General features: G+C 45.0%; 1 protein-coding gene across 1 annotated transcript in view; it reads left to right on the top strand.

Annotated features, from left to right (window-relative positions):
- The window catches only part of LOC138568898 (vomeronasal type-2 receptor 26-like), a 98,589-nt gene that overhangs the window by 3,449 nt on the left and 68,168 nt on the right, over positions 1-26,972 (top strand). Inside the window, exon 2 of the mRNA XM_069646679.1 lies at positions 5,429-5,552. Within this exon, the coding sequence (XP_069502780.1) occupies positions 5,429-5,552 (124 nt within the window). The remainder of the gene's footprint in view (positions 1-5,428; positions 5,553-26,972) is intronic.

Raw genomic sequence — 26,972 nt, 5'->3', positions numbered from 1 at the left:
TAAGAGGCCTGTTATTGAGAGTAATCATCTTGTCATTGTTTTGATTCCATGGTTTAAAATCTTGAAGAAATATTTAGCTGTGATTTGATCCCACATGTTTGTTGTATGCTAAGGGAAAATTCAACAGAATTAACAGTTACAATAAGCTGGCTAAAGAGCTACCTAACTGGAATAACAGCTTTCCTCACAGAGGCAAGGCCTCTCCCTCCAGCTCCCTCCACCAGGAAATCACACCAAAGCAATAATTATAGGGTTTGGGAAGATCCTTGTCTGCAGTGGGGAAGGAAACAATGAACAGCTGCAAAGCAGGAAATGCTAGGTGTAAGGACCGTCGTAAAATGGCCTCTGCCAAGAGAACAGGGAGGAGACTGCTTCTGAACTGAAGGGAGAGAAAAAGATGCGGACCCAAACAGCCATCGGTGGCTGAACATTCACAAAGAACATTTTGTTTAAATACATATAACTTGCCACTTAAAATTGTCAAAAACACTAAAGTAACAGAATTGTAAATCTAAATTTTGGCTGCACAGTTCAAGAGACGGCAAAATCGTGTGACATAATTTGGAATGAAATGGCAGAAAATGTGATTTTACACCAAATGTATTTCTGCTAGAAGTATGAAACTTTATACACGTATGCCCATGTTATACGCGCACACTTGTCGAAATTTGCTGATAAATTGGACATTGTGTTCCGGATGAAAAGGGCAAAATTCTGTGAAAAGCAGACACAAGATGCAACAGCTACAGGGTTTGGAGGAGTAGCTGCTGTACAAAATATCTAATCTGTATATGTGGTTATTATAGAGGTTGCACATGTGTAAATATGTATTGTGTCAAAAGAAGATTTTGTGTTCAAGAGGCTAGGGGTGGACTCTAAGCCTCATAAACCCACACTATAAAGGTGACACACTGTTTTTCTCCTCCTATCAAGGAAGAGAGGAGATTCTGACCAATCCCTGTCAAAGGGCCGAGCTTAGGCTAAACCAGCACACACACCCCCTTTATAATAGCATAAATAGAGACATCAGAGGGTAGAAAAAGACAGACAGATTCACCCACAATCCGAATAATGGCGGAGCACCCTGCTGCAGAACTTTCCATCTTCCTTGCTCCAGACTCCAGAAACTTGGCAAAGCAGAAAGGCCCATTGCATAGCTGAACCATTTTCAGCTTGGCCTTAAATTCCAGAACCAGAATCCAAAGGGGAAGCATCAACATACAGCCGGGCTGTGCTGTACTGCTTGCCTGCTGAAATAATTATCATCAGAACAAAAAAGGGCAGATCTGATCCAGTCCTGTTCCGTGCTGTGACCCGAGCGACTTGCCGATTGCAGACCCAGTCCAGTCCAATGTGCCCAGCTGTCTGTCCCAGAACCAGATTCCCTTCCCTGACCAGAATCTTGACAGACCAGAATCCTAACGGTTCCGTTTAAAAACATATCTTGTGAGTATCTATAGATAGAACTGTGTCACTCGCATATGCACCTTGCCTAGTTAATCCCTATCTTAAACCCATCCTATCTTGTATTCGGAACCTGCATTGTTAGGAGTACTTTTGAATTGTCTGAACTCTCTATCCAATCCCTCCTATTTTCCTCCTGTGCTAGTATTGTTAAAACTATCTTTGCGCTGATCTTTTCTCATCTGAAGGATGCAAGTCACGGACAGGCAGTCATTCTCCTCAAGTGACTGCGTTCTTGTGGGGATTTATTTTGTTCATAGTCATCCTCTAGTGTAAGAAATCCTTTTTTGTCATTTTAAAAGTGCATTCCTGTTTTCCATTCTAGCGCCTATCTTGAAAAAAAACTACCTCCACTAAAACGTCCACTAAAACCTCTCCTTGTAGCTAACATACACAGCTTTAAATCGCATCTAAAACCGCATCCCAAATCTATACAGTTTTCCCGTTATCGCGATTATCGCAGAGTGAAAAGTTTGCCGCAAATTTCATTTTTGAGAAATTCCGACACTTGTAAAACAGATTTTGATTGCTCCCGACTTGAATTTTAGGATTTCAGATGGTTTCTTGGTATTGAAACATTGCTTGTGTGCAACCATCCAAAGCGGCTCCCATAAGAATTGATAGCTATTTCAGCAATTTAAACCATATTTTGTGTTTTTACCCAATCCATTCTCAAGATAACTTTAAACGCCATTCAGACAGCCTGACAGTCAATCCTCTTGTGTTTGCTGGGGGAAAGTGGGATTTTTATTTTTTTGAATTCTGCCATTCCTGAATACCTGCTCTCTCCTCCTATCTCTTTACATTGTCTATTGGGGGGTTGAGGGGTGTGCAGAGGAAACCTTTAACCACAGTGCTAGCTGATCTGTACACACACACAAAAGTATTATTTCAGTGCTGAATTGTTTTGCTCACTATTACTCTTTGTGTATTAAAGAGATTTTTCGGTGATACATCACCCCATTGGTGATTCTTGGCCACCAATTAAACCATAGTGTGATTAAATTGTAAATACATAAATAAATATTTTACCTTTGCAAAACAGCCTGATTCCTGGTTCAGTGTTACAGGGGGGATGGGTGTTCCATGAGAGGGGCGTGATATGAGTGGTATATCATTCAGAATAAAGAACTTTTAGTCAAAAATAAATGAGGATTTTAGTTGTGCATTACACGCTAGGCTTTGACTTGGGTGTGTGCCGGATTGAAATCACTTACATTGTCTAGTTGTCTAGTTGTCACTCTCATGAAGCACTGAGAAGGCTGAGGCTCTATTTCCCACTTCTGTCGAAGCGAGATCTGCAAGACCGATTTTGTACAATGAGGCTTCTAGGTGCTTTGAAGGACATTGCAATCTTCTGAACTTAAACTCCCCTAATTGGTTTCTCTCTCTAGAGAGGTTGTAAAGCTTGGACTCACTAATTATAAGAAAATGGTGGTGTCTAAAAAAAAGAAAATTACATTTTCCGAAGGATCTATAGAGGCCAGACTTGTAGCCATGAAGTGCCAAGTTACTTTTGCAGAATAGTGCGCTGAAGAGATTCATTCATACATTCATTAAACTGAAGGACGTTGTGATCCATGACACTCAATCATGAGCCTTTTTAGACACACCAGGACTGCATTTTAACTCCATATCCATCAATGCAGATCTAATTCAGTGTTTTAAACACCAGCAGACTCCATGCATTTCACATCAGATTATAAAGACATTCTTCAAAAGAGCCATTTTGGAAAGTGCTCAGAAGACCAAAAGGGTAAACTGCTTGATAGCAGGTGCCCTGACAAATTGATACCAAACTGGTGCAACATATTTAAATCCAATACGTTCTACAAAAGTATCTGTCTCTGCAGGCATCAAAACCAGTATAAATCAGCCATTGGCCATTACGCTTCTACAAGGGGAGGAAAACAAGGGGGGGTGTCAATACAAGAGTCAAGGGAGCGTGTTAACAGATTGCCACAGAGGGACTCAATAACACAAACAGTCTCAAAGACAGTTCAGAGGTTTTTATTAGGTCTTTAAGGGAGTTCCAATTAATGTCCATTCCTCTCGCCCTCATAGTCCTGTGGGCTCACTCTGCCTTAGCCCAGCATAATAGACCTTTGCAGTAGGGGCCAGAGGCAGAGGCTAGTAGGCAGGTTTAAAAGGGAATGTCTTTCTCAAGGCAAGAGGAAGGGGTGAGACCCCAATTTGATGGTGGTGCTTTTAGAGTTGTAGGAGGAACGAGCATGCAGTGTTGCGTTGTGGAGAAGTAGCAGAAGTGCAGTTGTAGAGAGTTGTTGAAGTGATGGCAAGTCAGGACACTAAAGATGGGAGCCCCCTCAGGAGTCTGTTGAGATAATTCTAGAGGAGTAAATCTGTGTATTGCCACTGTGGAATATGAAGGAAACGCCAGTGGTCTCTCTACTCACTAGAGGGGACCCAACGCTGACTCAACTACTTACATTTGCACAAGAGTTGGCTGTACCCACTTAAATAGCACAAATTATACAGAAGGAGAGAAGAGACAATTGGCGTAGAAACTATGAGTGTCCGAGAAGGGGAATCCTCTGGAACGTAAGAACGTTGAGAAGCAGGACACTTGTTCTTGCACGTGTTTGTTGCCGAGAATCACTCTTTTTCACTTGAATCTTGTTTTGTGGGTATCCATCAGGGAAGATGTCCTGACCATTCCAAGAAGAACATAGGTATGGCACTGTTAATTTTTCCCTGAAGAGCGGTGAAATAATCTCCACTATATCCACGCATCCCTGGTAGTGGGCAGAGGGTGGAAGGAAGAGACGAGACCTGGCAACCTTACCCAATGGATTTAATGTGGCAGATGTTTTGATACCAATATCTAGTCAACTGCAGGAAACCATTAAAATAGGAATTAACAGTAGGGGAAATAACGCCCAACTTGCTCTTGTCTGCGACAGTTATTAGGTCATGTGTCTTCCACCCTCGTTGTTTCATGACCTGCGTCACCCACCTCAGAACCCTCACTGTATGATCACTGTGTCTTGACACCTCTTTGGACACCGACCACTGTGGAATCAAATGCGGCTTCCCCCGATTCTGACTTCTCGGTGTGTTAGAAACATTTTCTTCCATCTTCACTTTGTACGACCCCACACTCGGTGGTATTATGACATTTCTCCTTCATGCCCCTGTCACTTACCACAAGCACATTGTTATTATCACCTGAAACCCTCATCTTATACCCCACATTATATGCATCTGTGTCCTCCATCACCTTCTCCTCAGACAACATACTCTGTGGTTTCATGAGCGTCATCCTCCAGGCCCCCGGCCCATACCACTAGCTCAGTGTTATTATCACCTGGGTCCCTTATCTTCTCCTCCGCATTATATGCATCTGTGTCCTCCATCACTTCCTGCTCAGACCACACACTCTGTGGTATTATGAGCTTCATCCTCCAGGCCCCCGGCCCATACCACTAGCTCAGTGTTATTATCACCTGGGTCCCTTATCTTCTCCTCCACATTATATGCATCTGTGTCCTCCATCACTTCCTCCTCAGACCCCACACCCTGCGGTATCATTACCTTTGTCCTCCATTTTATCCTTCTCCGTCCCATTGCTGTATGTTTTTGCCATCTGTGTTCTAAATCTTCTGTGCAGATCCCACACTCTGTGTTATCAGCTGAGTCCTCCATCCTTTCCTCTGGATGATACCATCAACTGATTAACCCATTGCTTGCTCCACAGACCACTGCTCTGTGTGATTATCAGCCATGTCTGCCATCTTCCCCTCCTCAGTTTCCTTGCTCTATGTCATTATCTGATGTATCCCCATCTCCCCTTCCACTGATTCCTTACTCTGTGTTATTATCAAATGTTCTCTATCTTTTCCTCCTCTGACCCCTCATGTTATTATCAGCTGTGTTCACCATCATCTCCTACTCAGACAACTCACTCTGTTTATCATCACTTGTGTCCTTCATCTTATCTACTCAGATTCCCCGCTCTGTATGCAGTGAGAGCTGTCCTCCTGGATACCGCAAGGTCCTTCAGAAGTATCGGCCAATCTGCTGCTATGACTGCGCCCCATGCCCTGATGGAGAAATTACCCACTTAAGTGGTAGGTGATAACATTTGATACACTGACTAATATGAACAAGTGGAAAATACAGCTCCTGTGTAATGGGGGATTAATCTTTTGTGGTGGACTCAAAAATGAGAACATGATTAAATGTTTAAGAAGGTATTTCTCCAGGTGATAATAGTTTTAACTCATTCCTCTCCCTGCTGATCCATGTCCTATTATCAATCACTTCTTAATTCTGCAGATGTCTGTTAATGGAATTGCAACAGTCACGTGGCCAATATTTCAAAACATGGCTCTTTCAGCAATATCTGACCAAGGACTAATTCCAACAGACGTGCATACCAACACACAGACCTCAACACACAGTACTACCTTACTGTTAAAAGATGCCAGCCTAATAATTGCTACCCACACTCTGTACAGCGCTCCACTTCTCTTGAGATAAGAGCATGCTGTATACAGTGTTGCATCACTTGCTTCAAAGAGCACATTAGTTTTTCCTGCTCGGCACATGCACTTTTGTCAAGAATAAACTTATTTGCCTCAATATCTAATCACCAGGTTTAAGTTACTTCAACATGGACCATAATATACAATCACACGTGATGCACACATGCTGCAACAGGGAAAGCATGAGGCTTTGTTCCCTGATAATAATAGCAACATCACTCACGAGGGCTGGAGCAGCATGATGTAAATGCTGCCTCCTTTCTAATGCTGTCAATGCTGACATAAGCTGACATTAGCAAGCATGAAAAGCTGAGTGGCTATTCACAGAGGGCAGAGCCCATCCACATTCATGATGTGAAAAGTGTAACCTGAAGGGCAAGTTCCTAGAATAAAAGAGACATGTAATGTGACGAGCACCACTGCATGTCAGGGCTTGGTACATTGAGACACTGAGAGTACCCCTCAACACTGCATGCCAGGACCTGAGAGCAGAGTCCTTAAACACTGCATGCCAGGACCAGAGAGCAAAGTCCCTAAACACTGCATGCCAGGACCAGAGGGAAAAGTCCTTAAACACTGCATGCCAGGACCCGAGAGCAAAGTCCTTAAACACTGCATGCCAGGACCTGAGGGCAAAGTCCTTAAACACTGCATGCCAGGACCCGAGAGCAAAGTCCTTAAACACTGCATGCCAGGACCAGAGAGCAAAGTCCTTAAACACTGCATGCCTGCCAGGACCCGAGAGCAAAGTCTTTAAACACTACATGCCAGGACCTGAGAGCAAAGTCCTTAAACACTGCATGCCAGGACCCGAGAGCAAAGTCCTTAAACACTGCATGCCAGGACCAGAGGGCAAAGTCCTTAAATACTGCATTGCCAGGACCCAAGAGCAAAGTCCTTGAACACTGCATGCCAGGACCTGAGGGCAAAGTCCTTAAACAATGCATGCCAGGACCCGAGACCAAAGTCCTTAAACACTGCATGCCAGGACCAGAGAGCAAAGTCCTTAAACACTGCATGCCAGGACCCGAGAGCAAAGTCTTTAAACACTGCATGCCAGGACCCGAGTACAAAGTCCTTAAACACTGCATGCCAGGACCCGAGAGCAAATTTCTTAAACACTGCATGCCAGGACCAGAGAGCAAAGTCCTTAAACACTGCATGCCAGGACCCGAGAGCAAAGTCTTTAAACACTGCATGCCAGGACCTGAGAGCAAAGTCCTTAAATACATTAAGACCATCCATGCACCCTTCAACACTGCATGCCAGGACCTGAGGGCAAAGTCCTTAAATAAATGAACACCATCTGAGTATCCTTCAACACTGCATGCCCGGACCTGAGGGCAAATTCCTTAAATACATTAAGACCACCCATGCACCCTTCAACACTGCATGCCAGGACCTGAGGGCAAAGTCCTTAAATAAATGAACACCATCTGAGTATCCTTCAACACTGCATGCCAGGACCTGAGGGAAAAGTCCTTAAATAAATGAAGACCCTCCGAGTACCCTTCAACACTGCATGCCAGAAACTGAGGGCAAAGTCCTTAAATAAATTAACATCCTCCAATTACCCTTCACACTGCATGCCAGGACTTATGGGTAAAGTCCTTAAATACATTAAGACCCTCTGACTACCCTTCAACACTGCATGCCAGGACCGGAGGGCAAATTCGTTAAATACATGAAGACCATCTGAGTAATCTTCAACACTGCATGCAAGGACCTGAGGGCAAAGTCCTTAAATAAATGAACACTATCTGAGTATCCTTCAACACTGCATGCCAGGACCTGAGGGCAAAGTCCTTAAATAAATGAAGACCCTCCGAGTACCCTTCAACACTGCATGCCAGGAAATGAGGGCAAAGTCCTTAAATATATTAACACCCTCCAAGTACCCTTCAACACTGCATGCCAGGAATTGAGGGTAAAGTTCTTAAATACATTAGGACCCTCTGAGTACCCTTCAACACTGCATGCCAGGACCTGTGGGCAAAGTCCTTACATACATTAAGACCCTCCAAGTACCCTTCAACAATGCATGCCAGGACCTGTGGGCAAAGTCCTTACATACATTAAGACTCGCCAAGTACCCTTCAACACTGCATGCCATTAGTTGGGGACACAGTCCTTAAATACATTAAGCCCCTTTGAGTACCCTTCAACACTGCATGACAGGACCTGAGGACAATTTCCTCAAATAAATTAACACCCTCTGAGTACCCTTCAACAATGCATGCCAGGACCTGAGGGCAAAGTCCTTAAATACATTAAGACCCTCTGAGTACCCTTCAACACTGCATGCCAGGACTTGAGGGCAAAGTCCGTAAATACATTAAGACCCTCTGAGGACCCTTCAACACTGCATGCCGGTACTTGAGGGCAAAGTCCTTAAATACATGAAGACACTCCAGGTACCCTTCAATACTGCATGCCAGGACCTGAGGGTAAAGTCCTTAACTACATTAAGACCCTCTGAGTACCCTTCAAGAGTGCATGCCAGGACCTCAGGGTAAAATCCTTAAATACATTAAGACCCTCCAAGTACCCTTCAACACTGCATGCCAAGACCTGAGGGAAAAATCCTTAAATAAATGAAGACCCTCTGAGTATCCTTCAACACTGCATGCCATTAATTGAGGACAAAGTCCTTAAATAAATTAAAACCCTCTGAATACCCTTCAACAATGCATGCCAGGACCTGAGGGCAAAGTCCTTAAATACATTAAGACTCTCTGAGTACCCTTCAACACTGCATGCCAGGAACTGAGGACTAAGTCCTTAAATCAATGAACACCATCTGAGTACCCTTCAACACTGCATGCGAGGACCTGAGGGCAAATTCCTTAAATACATGAAGACCCTCCAGGTACCCTTCAACACTGCATGTCAGGACTTGAGGGCAAATTCCTTAAATACATGAAGACCCTCCAGGTGCCCTTCAACACTGCATGCCCGGACCTATCATTATTATTATTATTTGCATGTTTAAAGCACTCACACAGCACACGGGCATCGAGGCGCTGTTACAGGAATTGTTTTTTTTGTTTTTGTTTGCGTAATTGTTTTTATTTTTCTTAGTTGCATATTTATAATGCACTTAAATACCCAGAGGTTTCTAAGCACGGACCCGGGGATCGAACCTGTGTTGCTTCGTGTCGTCTTGCTTCCAAGGCAAACATGTTGCCGCTGAGCTATCCTCCCAGAACAAGTGTCACGTATGACAAATGACAACTTTGGAGCTATGGCGATTAGAGGAGGGGCACCACATCACAGGAAGAACTGAAAGAGAAACTTTCTCATGAGAGAAAGTCCTTGACACCTATGCTGACCTGCCAACACGAAACCATACATACCAAAATAATTCATTCCATTCGGGAGACACTAGTCCAGTCCTGGTTTTAACTTTGCATTCTGGTACTTATAGTCCTGGATTTCCCATTGAAACCATGCAGGACTTATGCTCTGCACCCAGATACACAAAAATCTGTGGGCACGGAGCTGTGAGGGCACCTTGCCCTTGCTCCTCGAAGGCTATAGATTGCACCTCATGCATCCACGATTCGTCCAGGGAATTAGCACGGTGATGGAAGGGAAGGTTGCTGTTGCAAGGGGCCTGCAGACCAGCCCCTCATTCAAAATTCAAGTCTCAGGCATGCACCCGACACTTGAAGAGGTACTGAGTCACTGCACCCATCAGGGTGGGCCGGGGTCCAGGCCAGCCCCTTAGCCAGGTGGAATCCATGAACACATTTGCATCAGGTCTTTAAGTACCTCTCACAGCAATGTACAGTTTACATGTCGACCTTGGTTCAGGAGGTGGACATTTGAAATACAAACAGAAATGTTCATGCCAAGCCTGAGATTTTCAATTCTGGCAGATCGGTGCTGCTCTGCCGGCATAACATACAATGCACCACCACAGCTGGAAAGTTACTATTTGGGCACTAATAACAGATGTGGTTATCTAACTCAATGGTACTCATTTTATTAACCTCAGAAGGTCTGAGGGGATCCGAAACTGTGACCAGAGGATCATACACGGATCCTTAGAGAGATACCCAGTAGTGTACTGAACCGCAGACCCTGCAGCATCATGCGGGTCCCTGCACCTAGACTGAGACTGGGCAAACCATCTGCAGGTGAAAGAGGTGCAGATTTGCTGCGGGTCAAGATGAGCCTGGGTATGAATGTGGTAAAGTCCTGAAGGTAAAGTCCTTAAAAACATGAAGACCCTCTGATTACCCTTCAACACTGTATGCCAGGACTTGAGGGTAAAGTTGTTAAATACATTAAGACCCTATGCGTACCCTTCAACACTGCATGCCAGGACCTGAGGGTAAAGTCCTTAAATACATTAACACCCTCCAAGGACCCTTCAACACTTAATGCCAGGACCTGAGGAAAAAGTCCTTAAATAAATGAAGGCCCTCTGAGTATCCTTCAACACTGCATGCCAGGACCTGAGGACTAAGTCCTTAAATCAATGAACACCATCTGAGTATCCTTCAACACTGCATGCCAGGACCTGAGGGCAAAGTCCTTAAATAAAGTAACACACTCCAAGCGTCCTTCAACACTGCATGCCAGGAATTGAGGGTAAAGTCCTTAAATACATTAAGACCCTCTGAGTACCCTTCAACTCTGCATGCCAGGACCTGAGGGCAAAGTCCTTAAATAAATGAAGACCCTCTGAGTGCCCTTCAACACTGCATGCCAGGATCTGAGGGCAAAGTCCTTAAATAAATGAAGACCCTCTGAGTATCCTTCAACACTGCATGCCATTAATTGAGGACAAAGTCCTTAAATAAATGAAGACCCCCTGAGCACCCTTCAACACTGCAGGCCAGGACTTGAGGGTAAAGTCCTTAAATAAATTAAGATCCTCTGAGGATGCTTGAACACTGCATGCCAGGACCTAAGGGCAACGTCTCTCAATACATTAAGACCCTCTGAGTACCCTTCAACACTGCATGCCAGGACTTGAGGGCAAATTCCTTAAATACATGAAGACCCTCCAGGTACCCTTCAACACTGTATGCCCGGACCTGAGGGCAAATTCCTTAAATACATTAAGACCATCCAAGCACCCTTCAACACTGCATGCCAGGACCTGAGGGAAAAGTCCTTAAATAAATAAACACCATCTGAGTAATCTTCAACACTGCATGCCAGGACCTGAGGGCAAAGTCCTTAAATAAATGAACACCATCTGAGTATCCTTGAACACTGCATGCCAGGACCTGAGGGCAAAGTCCTTAAATAAATGAAGACCCTCCGAGTACCCTTCAACACTGCATGCCAGGACCTGAGGGCAAAGTCCTTAAATAAATTAACACACTCCAAGTACCCTTCAACACTGCATGCCAGGAATTGAGGGTAAAGTCCTTAAATACATTAAGACCCTCCAGGTACCCTTCAACACTGCATGCCAGGAATTGAGGGTAAAGTCCTTAAATACATTAAGACCCTCTGAGTACCCTTCAACTCTGCATGCCAGGACCTGAGGGCAAAGTCCTTAAATAAATGAAGACCCTCTTAGTACCCTTCAATACTGCATGCCAGGACCTGAGGGCAAAGTCCTTAAATAAATGAAGACCCTCTGAGTATCCTTCAACACTGCATGCCATTAATTGAGGACAAAGTCCTTAAATAAATGAAGACCCCCTGAGCACCCTTCAACACTGCAGGCCAGGACTTGAGGGTAAAGTCCTCAAATAAATTAAGACCCTCTGAGGACGCTTCAACACTGCATGCCAGGACCTAAGGGCAACGTCTCCAAATACATTAAGACCCTCTGAGTACCCTTCAACACTGCATGCCAGGACTTGAGGCAAAATTCCTTAAATACATGAAGACCCTCCAGGTACCCTTCAACACTGCATGCCCGGACCTGAGGGAATTCCTTAAATACATTAAGACCATCCAAGCACCCTTGAACACTGCATGCCAGGACCTGAGGGCAAAGTCCTTAAATAAATGAAGACCCTCCGAGTACCCTTCAACACTGCATGCCAGGAAATGAGGGCAAAGTCCTTAAATAAATTAACACCCTCCAAGTACCCTTCAACACTGCATGCCAGGAATTGAGGGTAAAGTTCTTAAATAAATTAAGACCCTCTGAGTACCCTTCAACACTGCATGCCAGGACCTGAGGGCCAAGTCGTTACATACATTAAGACCCTCCATGTACCCTTCAACAATGCATGCCAGGACCTGAGGGTAAAGACCTTAAATACATTAAGACTCTCCAAGTACCCTTCAACACTGCATGCCATTAGTTGAGGACACAGTCCTTAAATACATTAAGCCCCTTTGAGTACCCTTCAACACTGCATGACAGGACCTGAGGACAATTTACTCAAATAAATTAACACCCTCTGAGTACCCTTCAACAATGCATGCCAGGACCTGAGGGCAAAGTCCTTAAATACATTAAGACCCTCTGAGTACCCTTCAACACTGCATGCCAGGACTTGAGGGCAAAGTCTGTAAATACATTAAGACCCTCCATGTACCCTTCAACAATGCATGCCAGGACCTGAGGGTAAAGACCTTAAATACATTAAGACTCTCCAAGTACCCTTCAACACTGCATGCCATTAGTTGAGGACACAGTCCTTAAATACATTAAGCCCCTTTGAGTACCCTTCAACACTGCATGACAGGACCTGAGGACAATTTACTCAAATAAATTAACACCCTCTGAGTACCCTTCAACAATGCATGCCAGGACCTGAGGGCAAAGTCCTTAAATACATTAAGACCCTCTGAGTACCCTTCAACACTGCATGCCAGGACTTGAGGGCAAAGTCCGTAAATACATTAAGACCCTCTGAGGACCCTTCAACACTGCATGCCGGTACTTGAGGGCAAAGTCCTTAAATACATGAAGACCCTCCAGGTACCCTTCAATACTGCATGCCAGGACCTGAGGGTAAAGTCCTTAACTACATTAAGACCCTCTGAGTACCCTTCAAGAGTGCATGCCAGTACCTGAGGGTAAAGTCCTTAAATAAATTAACATCCTCCAAGTAACCTTCACACTGCATGCCAGGACTTATGGGTAAAGTCCTTAAATACATTAAGACCCTCTGACTACCCTTCAACACTGCATGCAAGGACCTGAGGGCAAAGTCCTTAAATAAATGAACACCATCTGAGTATCCTTCAACACTGCATGCCAGGACTTGAGGGCAAAGTCCTTAAATAAATAAAGACCCTCCGAGTACCCTTCAACACTGCATGCCAGGAAATGAGGGCAAAGTCCTTAAATAAATTAACACCCTCCAAGTACCCTTCAACACTGCATGCCAGGAATTGAGGGTAAAGTTCTTAAATACATTAAGACCCTCTGAGTACCCTTCAACACTGCATGCCAGGACCTGAGGGCCAAGTCGTTACATACATTAAGACCCTCCATGTACCCTTCAACAATGCATGCCAGGACCTGAGGGTAAAGACCTTAAATACATTAAGACTCTCCAAGTACCCTTCAACACTGCATGCCATTAGTTGAGGACACAGTCCTTAAATACATTAAGCCCCTTTGAGTACCCTTCAACACTGCATGACAGGACCTGAGGACAATTTACTCAAATAAATTAACACCCTCTGAGTACCCTTCAACAATGCATGCCAGGACCTGAGGGCAAAGTCCTTAAATACATTAAGACCCTCTGAGTACCCTTCAACACTGCATGCCAGGACTTGAGGGCAAAGTCCGTAAATACATTAAGACCCTCCATGTACCCTTCAACAATGCATGCCAGGACCTGAGGGTAAAGACCTTAAATACATTAAAACTCTCCAAGTACCCTTCAACACTGCATGCCATTAGTTGAGGACACAGTCCTTAAATACATTAAGCCCCTTTGAGTACCCTTCAACACTGCATGACAGGACCTGAGGACAATTTACTCAAATAAATTAACACCCTCTGAGTACCCTTCAACAATGCATGCCAGGACCTGAGGGCAAAGTCCTTAAATACATTAAGACCCTCTGAGTACCCTTCAACACTGCATGCCAGGACTTGAGGGCAAAGTCCGTAAATACATTAAGACCCTCTGAGGACCCTTCAACACTGCATGCCGGTACTTGAGGGCAAAGTCCTTAAATACATGAAGACCCTCCAGGTACCCTTCAATACTGCATGCCAGGACCTGAGGGTAAAGTCCTTAACTACATTAAGACCCTCTGAGTACCCTTCAAGAGTGCATGCCAGTACCTGAGGGTAAAGTCCTTAAATACATTAAGACCCTCCAAGTACCCTTCAACACTGCATGCCAGGACCTGAGGGAAAAATCCTTAAATAAATGAAGATCATCTGAGTACCCTTCAACACTGCATGCCAGGACCTGAGGGCAAAGTCCTTAACTAAATGAAGACCCTCTGAGTATCCTTCAACACTGCATGCCATTAATTGAGGACAAAGTCCTTAAATAAATGAAGACCCTCTGAGTATCCTTCAACACTGCATGCCATTAATTGAGGACAAAGTCCTTAAATAAATTAAGACCCTCTGAGGACGCTTCAACACTGCATGCCAGGACTTGAGGGCAAATTCCTTAAATACATGAAGACCCTCCAGGTACCCTTCAACACTGCATGCTCGGACCTATCATTATTATTATTATTTGCATGTTTAAAGCACTCACACAGCACACGGGCATCAAGGCGCTGTTACAGGAATTGTTTTTTTGTTTTTGTAATTGGTTTTTTTTTCTTAGTTGCATATTTATAATGCACTTAAATACCCAGAGGTTTCTAAGCACAGACCCGGGGATCGAACCTGTGTTGCTTCGTGTCGTCTTGCTTCCAAGGCAAACACGTTGCCGCTGAGCTATCCTCCCAGAACAAGTGTCACGTATGACAAATGACAACTTTGGAGCTATGGCGATTAGAGGAGGGGCACCACATCACAGGAAGAACTGAAAGAGAAACTTTCTCATGAGAGAAAGTCCTTGACACCTATGCTGACCTGCCAACACGAAACCATACATACCAAAATAATTCATTCCATTCGGGAGACACTAGTCCAGTCCTGGTTTTAACTTTGCATTCTGGTACTTGTAGTCCTGGATTTCCCATTGAAACCATGCAGGACTTATGCTCTGCACCCAGATACACAAAAATCTGTGGGCACGGAGCTGTGAGGGCACCTTGCCCTTGCTCCTCGAATGCTATAGATTGCACCTCATGCATCCACAATTCGTCCAGGGAATTAGCACGGTGATGGAAGGGAAGGTGGCTGTTGCAAGGGGCCTGCAGACCAGCCCCTCATTCAAAATTCAAGTCTCAGGCATGCACCCGACACTTGAAGAGGTACTGAGTCACTGCACCCATCAGGGTGGGCCGGGGTCCAGGCCAGCCCCTTAGCCAGGTGGAATCCATGAACACATTTGCAGCAGGTCTTTAAGTACCTCTCACAGCAATGTACAGTTTACATGTCCACCTTGGTTCAGGAGGTGGACATTTGAAATACAAACAGAAATGTTCATGCCAAGCCTGAGATTTTCAATTCTGGCAGATCGGTGCTGCTCTACCGGCATAACATACAATACACCACCACAGCTGGAAAGTTACTATTTGGGCACTAACAACAGATGTGGTTATCTAACTCAATGGTACTCATTTTATTGACCTCAGAAGGTCTGAGGGGATCCGAACCTGTGACCAGAGGATCAAACACGGATCCTTAGAGAGATACCCAGTAGTGTAGTGAACCGCAGACCCTGCAGCATCATGCGGGTCCCTGCACCTAGACTGAGACTGGGCAAACCATCTGCAGGTGAAAGAGGTGCGGATTTGCTGCGGGTCAAGATGAGCCTGGGTATGAATTTGGTAAAGTCCTGAGGGCAAAGTCCTTAAAAACATGAAGACCCTCTGATTACCCTTCAACACTGTATGCCAGGACTTGAGGGTAAAGTCGTTAAATACATTAAGACCCTATGCGTACCCTTCAACACTGCATGCCAGGACCTGAGGGTAAAGTCCTTAAATACATTAACACCCTCCAAGGACCCTTCAACACTTAATGCCAGGACCTGAGGGAAAAGTCCTTAAATAAATGAAGACCCTCTGAGTATCCTTCAACACTGCATGCCAGGACCTGAGGGCAAAGTCCTTAAATACATCAAGACCCTCCAAGTACCCTTCAACACTGCATGCCATTAGTTGAGGACAAAGTCCTTAAATACAGTAAGCCCCTTTGAGTACCCTTCAACACTGCAGGTCCGGACTTGAGGGTAAAGTCATTAAATACATTAACACCCTCTGAGTACCCTTCAATAATGCATGCCAGGATCTGATGGCAAAGTCCTTAAATACAACAAGACCGTCTGAGTACCCTTCAACACTGCAATCCAGACCTGAGGGCAAAGTCCTTAAATACATTAAGACCCTCTGAGTGCCATTCAACACTGCATGCCAGGACCTGAGGGCAAAGTCCTTAAATAAATGAAGACCCTCTGAGTACCCTTCAACACTGCATGCCAGGACCTGAGGACTAAGTCCTTAAATTAATGAACACCATCTGAGTATCCTTCAACACTGTATGCCAGGACCTGAGGGCAAAGTCCTTAAATAAATTAACACACTCCAAGTACCCTTCAACACTGTATTCCAGGAATTGAGGGTAAAGTCCTTAAATACATTAAGACCCTCTGAGTACCCTTCAACACTGCATGCCAGGATCTTAGGGCAAAGTCCTTAAATACATTAAGACCCTCCAAGTACCCTTCAACACTGCATGCCAGGACCTGAGGGCAAATTCCTTAAATACATTGAGACCCTCCAAGTACCTTCAACACTGCATTCCAGGACCTGAGGGCAAAGTCCTTAAATACATCAAGACCCTCCAAGTACCCTTCAACACTGCATGCCATTAGTTGAGGACAAAGTCCTTAAATACATTAAGCCCCTTTGAGTACCCTTCAACACTGCAGGCCCGGACTTGAGAGTAAAGTCCTTACATACATTAATACCCTCTGAGGACGCTTCAACACTGCATGCCAGGACCTGAGGGCAAAATCCTTCAATACATTAAGACCCTCTGAGTACCCTTCAACACTGCATGACAGGACCTGAGGACAATTTCCTCAAATAAATTAACACCCTCTGAGTACCCTTCAATAATGCATGTCAGGATCTGATGGCAAAGTCCTTAAATACAACAAGACCCTCTGAGTACCATTCAACACTGCAATCCAGACCTGAGGGCAAAGTCCTAAAATACATTAAGACCCTCTGAGTACCCTTCAACACTGCATTCCAGGAACTGAGGGCAAATTCCTTAAATACATTAAGACCATCCATGCACCCTTCAACACTGCATGCCAGGACCTGAGGGCAAAGTCCTTAAATAAATGAACACCATCTGAGTATCCTTCAACACTGCATGCCAGGACCTGAGGGAAAAGTCCTTAAATAAATGAAGACCCTCCGAGTACCCTTCAACACTGCATGCCAGAAACTGAGGGCAAAGTCCCTAAATATATTAACATCCTCAAAGTACCCTTCACACTGCATGCCAGGACTTATGGGTAAAGTCCTTAAATACATTAAGACCCTCTGACTACCCTTCAACACTGCATGCCAGGACCTGAGGGCAAAGTCCTTAAATAAATGAACACCATCTGAGTATCCTTCAACATTGCATGCCAGGACCTGAGGGCAAAGTCCTTAAATAAATGAAGACCCTCCGAGTACCCTTCAACACTGCATGCCAGGAAATGAGGGCAAAGTCCTTAAATATATTAACACCCTCCAAGTACCCTTCAACACTGCATGCCAGGAATTGAGGGTAAAGTTCTTAAATACATTAAGATCCTCTGAGTACCCTTCAACACTGCATGCCAGGACCTGAGGGCAAAGTCCTTACATACATTAAGACCCTCCAAGTACCCTTCAACACTGCATGCCATTAGTTGGGGACACAGTCCTTAAATACATTAAGCCCCTTTGAGTACCCTTCAACACTGCATGACAGGACTTGAGGACAATTTCCTCAAATAAATTAACACCCTCTGAGTACCCTTCAACAATGCATGCCAGGACCTGAGGGCAAAGTCCTTAAATACATTAAGACCCTCTGAGTACCCTACAACACTGCATGCCAGGACTTGAGGGCAAAGTCTTTAAATACATTAAGACCCTCTGAGGACCCTTCAACACTGCATGCCGGCACTTGAGGGCAAAGTCCTTAAATACATGAAGACCCTCCAGGTACCCTTCAATACTGCAGGCCAGGACATGAGGGTAAAGTCCTTAAATAAATTAAGACCCTCTGAGGACGCTTCAACACTGCATGCCAGGACTTGAGGGCAAATTCCTTAAATACATGAAGACCCTCCAGGTGCCCTTCAACACTGCATGCCCGGACCTATCATTATTATTATTATTTGCATGTTTAAAGCACTCACACAGCACACGGGCATCGAGGCGCTGTTACAGGAATTGTTTTTTTGTTTTTGTTTGCGTAATTGTTTTTTTTTTCTTAGTTGCATATTTATAATGCACTTAAATACCCAGAGGTTTCTAAGCACGGACCCGGGGATCGAACCTGTGTTGCTTCGTGTCGTCTTGCTTCCAAGGCAAACATGTTGCCGCTGAGCTATCCTCCCAGAACAAGTGTCACGTATGACAAATGACAACTTTGGAGCTATGGCGATTAGAGGAGGGGCACCACATCACAGGAAGAACTGAAAGAGAAACTTTCTCATGAGAGAAAGTCCTTGGCACCTATGCTGACCTGCCAACACGAAACCATACATACCAACATAATTCATTCCATTCGGGAGACACTAGTCCAGTCCTGGTTTTAACTTTGCATTCTGGTACTTGTAGTCCTGGATTTCCCATTGAAACCATGCAGGACTTATGCTCTGCACCCAGATACACAAAAATCTGTGGGCACGGAGCTGTGAGGGCACCTTGCCCTTGCTCCTCGGAGGCTATAGATTGCACCTCATGCATCCACGATTCGTCCAGGGAATTAGCACGGTGATGGAAGGGAAGGTTGCTGTTGCAAGGGGCCTGCAGACCAGCCCCTCATTCAAAATTCAAGTCTCAGGCATGCACCCGACACTTGAAGAGGTACTGAGTCACTGCACCCATTAGAGTGGGCCGGGGTCCAGGCCAGCCCCTTAGCCAAGTGGAATCCATGAACACATTTGCATCAGGTCTTTAAGTACCTCTCACAGCAATGTACAGTTTACATGTCGACCTTGGTTCAGGAGGTGGACATTTGAAATACAAACAGAAATGTTCATGCCAAGCCTGAGATTTTCAATTCTGGCAGATCGGTGCTGCTCTGCCGGCATAACATACAATGCACCACCACAGCTCGAAAGTTACTATTTGGGCACTAATAACAGATGTGGTTATCTAACTCAATGGTACTCATTTTATTGACCTCAGAAGGTCTGAGGGGATCCGAAACTGTGACCAGAGGATCAAACACAGATCCTTAGAGAGATACCCAGTAGTGTACTGAACCGCAGACCCTGCAGCATCATGCGGGTCCCTGCCCCTAGACTGAGACTGGGCAAACCATCTGCAGGTGAAAGAGGTGCAAATTTGCTGCGGGTCAAGATGAGCCTGGGTATGAATTTGGTAAAGTCCTGAGGGTAAAGTCCTTAAAAACATGAAGACCCTCTGATTACCCTTCAACACTGCATGCCAGGACCTGAGGGAAAAGTCCTTAAATAAATAAAGACCATCTGAGTAATCTTCAACACTGCATGCCAGGACATGAGGGCAAAGTCCTTAAATAAATGAAGACCCTCCGAGTACCCTTCAACACTGCATGCCAGAAACTGAGGGCAAAATCCTTAAATAAATTCACATCCTCCAAGTACCCTTCACACTGCATGCCAGGACTTATGGGTAAAGTCCTTAAATACATTAAGACCCTCTGACTACCCTTCAACACTGCATGCCAGGACCGGAGGGCAAATTCCTTAAATAAATGAAGACCATCTGAGTAATCTTCAACACTGCATGCAAGGACCTGAGGGTAAAGTCCTTAAATAAATGAAGACCCTCCGAGTATCCTTGAACACTGCATGCCAGGACCTGAGGGCAAAGTCCTTAAATAAATGAAGACCCTCCGAGAACCCTTCAACACTGCATGCCAGGACTTGAGGGTAAAGTTCTTAAATACATTAAGACCCTCTGAGTACCCTTCAACACTGCATGCCAGGACCTGAGGGCAAAGTCCTTACATACATTAAGACCCTCCAAGTACCCTTCAACAATGCATGCCAGGACCTGAGGGTAAATACCTTAAATACATTAAGACTCTGCAAGTACCCTTCAACACTGCATGCCATTAGTTGAGGACACAGTCCTTAAATACATTAAGCCCCTTTGAGTACCCTTCAACACTGCATGACAGGACCTGAGGACAATTTCCTCAAATAAATTAACACCCTCTGAGTACCCTTCAACAATGCATGCCAGGACCTGAGGGCAAAGTCCTTAAACACATTAAGACCCTCTCAGTACCCTTCAACACTGCATGCCAGGACGTGAGGGCAAAGTCCTTAAATACATTAAGACCCTCTGAGCATCCTTTAACACTGCATGACAGGACCTGAGGGTAAAGTCCTTAAATACATTAAGACTCTTGGAGTACCCTTCAACACTGCGTGCCAGGACTTGAGGGTAAAGTCCTTAAATAAATTAAGACCCTCTGAGGGTCCTTCAATACTGCATGCCAGGACCTGAGGGCAAAGTCCTTAAATGCATTAAGACCCTCCAAGTACCATTCAATACTGCATGCCAGGACCTGAGGGCACAGTCCTTAAATAAATGAAGACCCTCGGAGTACCATTCAACACTGCATGCCAGGACCTGAGGGCAAAGTCCTTAAATACATTAAGACCCTCTGAGTGCCCTTCAACACCGCATGCCAGAACCTGAGGGTAAAGTCCTTAAATACATTAAGACCCTCCAAGTACCCTTCAACACCGCATTCCAGGACCTGAGAGCAAATTCCTTAAATACATTAAGACCCTCCAAGTACCCTTCAACACCGCATTCCAGGACCTGAGAGCAAATTCCTTAAATACATTAAGACCCTCTGAGTACCCTTCAACACTGCATGCCAGGACTTGAGGGCAAAGGCCTTAAATACATTAAGACCCTCTGAGTACCCTTCAACACTGCATGCCAGGACCTGAGGGTAAAGTCCTTAAATACATTAAGACCCTCTGAGTATCCTTCAACACTGCATTCCAGGACCTGAGGGCAAAGTCCTTAAATAAATGAAGACCCTCCAAGTACCCTTCAACACTGCATGCCAGGACCTGAGGGCAAAGTCCTTAAATAAATGAAGACCCTCCGAGTACCCTTCAACACTGCATGCCAGGAAATGAGGGCAAAGTCCTTAAATATATTAACACCCTCCAAGTACCCTTCAACACTGCATGCCAGGAATTGAGGGTAAAGTTCTTAAATACATTAAGACCCTCTGAGTACCCTTCAACACTGCATGCCAGGACCTGAGGGTAAAGTCCTTACATACATTAAGACCCTCCAAGTACCCTTCAACAATGCATGCCAGGACGTGAGGGTAAAGACCTTAAATACATTAAGACTCTCCAAGTACCCTTCAACACTGCATGCCATTAGTTGGGGACACAGTCCTTAAATACATTAAGCCCCTTTGAGTACCCTTCAACACTGCATGACAGGACTTGAGGACAATTTCCTCAAATAAATTAACACCCTCTGAGTACCCTTCAACAATGCATGCCAGGACCTGAGGGCAAAGTCCTTAAATACATTAAGACCCTCTGAGTACCCTACAACACTGCATGCCAGGACTTGAGGGCAAAGTCTGTAAATACATTAAGACCCTCTGAGGACCCTTCAACACTGCATGCCGGCACTTGAGGGCAAAGTCCTTAAATACATGAAGACCCTCCAGGTACCCTTCAATACTGCATGCCAGGACCTGAGGGTAAAGTCCTTAACTACATTAAGACCCTCTGAGTACCCTTCAAGAGTGCATGCCAGGACCTCAGGGTAAAGTCCTTAAATACATTAAGACCCTCCAAGTACCCTTCAACACTGCATGCCAAGACCTGAGGGAAAAATCCTTAAATAAATGAAGACCATCTGAGTATCCTTCAACACTGCATGCCATTAATTGAGGACAAAGTCCGTAAATAAATGAAGACCCCCTGAGCACCCTTCAACACTGCAGGCCAGGACATAAGGGTAAAGTCCTTAAATAAATTAAGACCCTCTGAGGACACTTCAACACTGCATGCCAGGACTTGAGGGCAAATTCCTTAAATACATGAAGACCCTCCAGGTGCCCTTCAACACTGCATGCCCGGACCTATCATTATTATTATTATTTGAATGTTTAAAGCACTCACACAGCACACGGGCCTCGAGGCGCTGTTACAGGAATTGTTTTTTTGTTTTTGTTTGCGTAATTGTTTTTTTTTTCTTAGTTGCATATTTATAATGCACTTAAATACCCAGAGGTTTCTAAGCACGGACCCGGGGATCGAACCTGTGTTGCTTCGTGTCGTCTTGCTTCCAAGGCAAACATGTTGCCGCTGAGCTATCCTCCCAGAACAAGTGTCACGTATGACAAATGACAACTTTGGAGCTATGGCGATTAGAGGAGGGGCACTACATCACAGGAAGAACTGAAAGAGAAACTTTCTCATGAGAGAAAGTCCTTGACACCTATGCTGACCTGCCAACACGAAACCATACATACCAACATAATTCATTCCATTCGGGAGACACTAGTCCAGTCCTGGTTTTAACTTTGCATTCTGGTACTTGTAGTCCTGGATTTCCCATTGAAACCATGCAGGACTTATGCTCTGCACCCAGATACACAAAAATCTGTGGGCACGGAGCTGTGAGGGCACCTTGCCCTTGCTCCTCGAAGGCTATAGATTGCACCTCATGCATCCACGATTCGTCCAGGGAATTAGCACGGTGATGGAAGGGAAGGTTGCTGTTGCAAGGGGCCTGCAGACCAGCCCCTCATTCAAAATTCAAGTCTCAGGCATGCACCCGACACTTGAAGAGGTACTGAGTCACTGCACCCATCAGGGTGGGCCGGGGTCCAGGCCAGCCCCTTAGCCAGGTGGAATCCATGAACACATTTGCATCAGGTCTTTAAGTACCTCTCACAGCAATGTACAGTTTACATGTCAACCTTGGTTCAGGAGGTGGACATTTGAAATACAAACAGAAATGTTCATGCCAAGCCTGAGATTTTCAATTCTGGCAGATCGGTGCTGCTCTGCCGGCATAACATACAATGCACCACCACAGCTGGAAAGTTACTATTTGGGCACTAATAACAGATGTGGTTATCTAACTCAATGGTACTCATTTTATTGGCCTCAGAAGGTCTGAGGGGATCCGAAACTGTGACCAGAGGATCAAACACAGATCCTTAGAGAGATACCCAGTAGTGTACTGAACCGCAGACCCTGCAGCAACATGCGGGTCCCTGCACCTAGACTGAGACTGGGCAAACCATCTGCAGGTGAAAGAGGTGCAGATTTGCTGCGGGTCAAGATGAGCCTGGGTATGAATTTGGTAAAGTCCTGAGGGTAAAGTCCTTAAAAACATGAAGACCCTCTGATTACCCTTCAACACTGCATGCCAGGACCTGAGGGCAAAGTCCTTAAATAAAAGAACACCATCTGAGTATCCTTCAACACTGCGTGCCAGGACCTGAGGGCAAAGTCCTTAAATAAATGAAGACCCTCCGAGTACCCTTCAACACTGCATGCCAGAAACTGAGGGCAAAGTCCTTAAATAAATTAACATCCTCCAAGTACCCTTCAACACTGCATGCCAGGACTTATGGGTAAAGTCCTTAAATACATTAAGACCCTCTGACTACCCTTCAACACTGCATGCCAGGACCGGAGGGCAAATTCCTTAAATAAAAGAACACCATCTGAGTATCCTTCAACACTGCATGCCAGGACCTGAGGGCAAAGTCCTTAAATAAATGAAGACCCTCCGAGTACCCTTCAACACTGCATGCCAGAAACTGAGGGAAAAGTCCTTAAATAAATAAAGACCATCTGAGTAATCTTCAACACTGCATGCCAGGACCTGAGGGCAAAGTCCTTAAATAAAAGAACACCATCTGAGTACCCTTCAACACTGCATGCCAGGACGTGAGGACAAAGTCCTTAAATACATTAAGACCCTCTGAGCATCCTTTAACACTGCATGACAGGACCTGAGGGTAAAGTCCTTAAATACATTAAGACTCTTGGAGTACCCTTCAACACTGCGTGCCAGGACTTGAGGGTAAAGTCCTTAAATAAATTAAGACCCTCTGAGGGTCCTTCAATACTGCATGCCAGGACCTGAGGGCAAAGTCCTTAAATGCATTAAGACCCTCCAAGTACCATTCAATACTGCATGCCAGGACCTGAGGGCACAGTCCTTAAATAAATGAAGACCCTCGGAGTACCATTCAACACTGCATGCCAGGACCTGAGGGCAAAGTCCTTAAATACATTAAGACCCTCTGAGTGCCCTTCAACACTGCATGCCAGAACCTGAGGGTAAAGTCCTTAAATACATTAAGACCCTCCAAGTACCCTTCAACACCGCATTCCAGGACCTGAGAGCAAACCTTAAATACATTAAGACCCTCCAAGTACCCTGCAACACCGCATTTCAGGACCTGAGAGCAAATTCCTTAAATACATTAAAACCCTCTGAGTACCCTTCAACACTGCATGCCAGGACCTGAGGGTAAAGTCCTTAAATACATTAAGACCCTCTGAGTACCCTTCAGCACTGCATGCCAGGACGTGAGGGCAAAGTCCTTAAATACATTAAGACCCTCTGAGCATCCTTTAACACTGCATGACAGGACCTGAGGGTAAAGTCCTTAAATACATTAAGACTCTTGGAGTACCCTTCAACACTGCGTGCCAGGACTTGAGGGTAAAGTCCTTAAATGCATTAAGACCCTCCAAGTACCCTTCAACACCGCATTCCAGGACCTGAGAGCAAATTCCTTAAATACATTAAGACCCTCCAAGTACCCTTCAACAATGCATGCCAGGACCTGAGGGAAAAGTCCTTTAATACATTCAGGCCCTCTTAGTACCCTTCAACACTGCAATCCAGACCTGAGGGCAAAGTCCTTAAATACATTAAGACTCTCTGAGTACCCTTCAACACTGCATGCCAGGACCTGAGGGCAAAGTCCTTAAATACATTAAGACCCTCCAAGTACCCTATAACACTGCATGCCAGGACGTGAGGGCAAAGCCCTTAAATACATTAAGACTCTCTGAGTACCCTTCAACACTGCATGCCAGGACCTGAGGGCAAAGTCCTTAAATACGTTAAGACCCTCCAAGTACCCTTCAACACTGCATGCCAGGAACTGAGGGCACAGTCCTTAAATAAATGAAGACCCTCGGAGTACCATTCAACACTGCATGCCAGGACCTAAGGACAATTTCCTCAAATAAATTAACACCCTCTGAATACCCTTCAACAATGCATGCCAGGACCTGAGGGAAAAGTCCTTAAATACATTTAGACCCTCTTAGTACCCTTCAACACTGCAATCCAGACCTGAGGGCAAAGTCCTTAAATACATTAAGACTCTCTGAGTACCCTTCAACACTGCATGCCAGGACGTGAGGGTAAAACCCTTAAATACATTAAGACTCTCTGAGTACCCTTCAACACTGCATGCCAGGACCTGAGGGCAAAGTCCTTAAATACATTAAGACCCTCCAAGTACCCTTCAACACTGCATGCCAGCACCTGAGGGCAAAGTCCTTAAATAAATGAAGACCCACGACTTAATGGCAACAGACACCTGTTGAAACACTACTGACCAACCATCAAGGCACAAGCATGAGAGCAATGCACAGGCCCCAAACAGGCACCAATGCATCCTGTCATGTCAATCACTGACCCTGATAGCGACCACTGCTGACTGTGAGCTGAGTGCATGGTGTAACACGACATTGCAAATACTGAATGATACCACATGCTTCTACTGTGACTGCTAGACACAGTGCGACAATACTCATAGAATGCATGCACATTTCCAACAACATGCTGCTGTAAAAGGCAACAGTAAACTACAAGAGGTGATGGTAGGAAGGTTAGCAATTAATCTGATACTCGGGTATTGCTATGGGCAACCCTACAGACTATTGATCTTTGCCTGCCAAGCAACTGCAAAAGGGAAAGACCACATGCAAATCAGGCTTGATCCCCCCTAAAGGGGCAATACAGCCCAAACTGCTTGGTCCCATCCTTTCTGCGTGAGACCACAAGCATCCACAAACATGTTTCGGCGTTGTGGTCTTGTGCAGAAGAGATGTGACCTTACAGTTCCGGCAGGCCTAATCTTTAGGGGTGGGACCAAGCCTGATTTGCATATGGTCTGTCCCGTTTTGCAATGCTTGATTTGCATATGGTCGAATCTCTTCAATAATGGCTATAATGGCTTGGCAGGTGAAGAACGATGGTCTGGTGGGTTGCCCTGAGCAATACCAGAAGTTGAGATTAATTCTAAACCTTGCAGCCACCACCTCTTGTGTTTTTGCTATAGTCACCCCGAGTGGAACAGATATGCCCAGACATGAGTCCCATGCCTGCTGGGCCCAGAGGCCAAGCTATTCCTCACTGATTTCATCTTGTGTGATTTAAAACAGAGTTTAAACTCTGCACGGACACTTTAATGCTACCTCTGAACTACAATACCCATTATTCTTGTAGTTCAGAGCGCGCTCATCAATAGAAACCTGGCGCAAACGGTACTTAAGGGGTCTCTCTGCTCTGCGGCCTCATTGATACATATATTTGTTGCTGCTAGTCACCTTGTTGTTTTTAGATACTTAGTTTAATACCTATATTAATTTTTTTAGCTCGTTTGATTCTTTTACTGGCTTTAGTTTCTGCAATCTGTTAGTTGCATTTGTATTGGGGCTTTCATCAGACAAGTCATCTTGTTTC

The sequence above is a fragment of the Ambystoma mexicanum genome, chromosome 2q, assembly GCF_040938575.1.
Source record: "Ambystoma mexicanum isolate Mex_15411 chromosome 2q, UKY_AmexF1_1, whole genome shotgun sequence".
In the NCBI taxonomy this organism is placed as follows: domain Eukaryota; kingdom Metazoa; phylum Chordata; class Amphibia; order Caudata; family Ambystomatidae; genus Ambystoma; species Ambystoma mexicanum.
The sequence above is the reverse complement of the archived record's forward strand: the minus strand, read 5'-3'. Positions and strand labels throughout refer to the sequence as shown.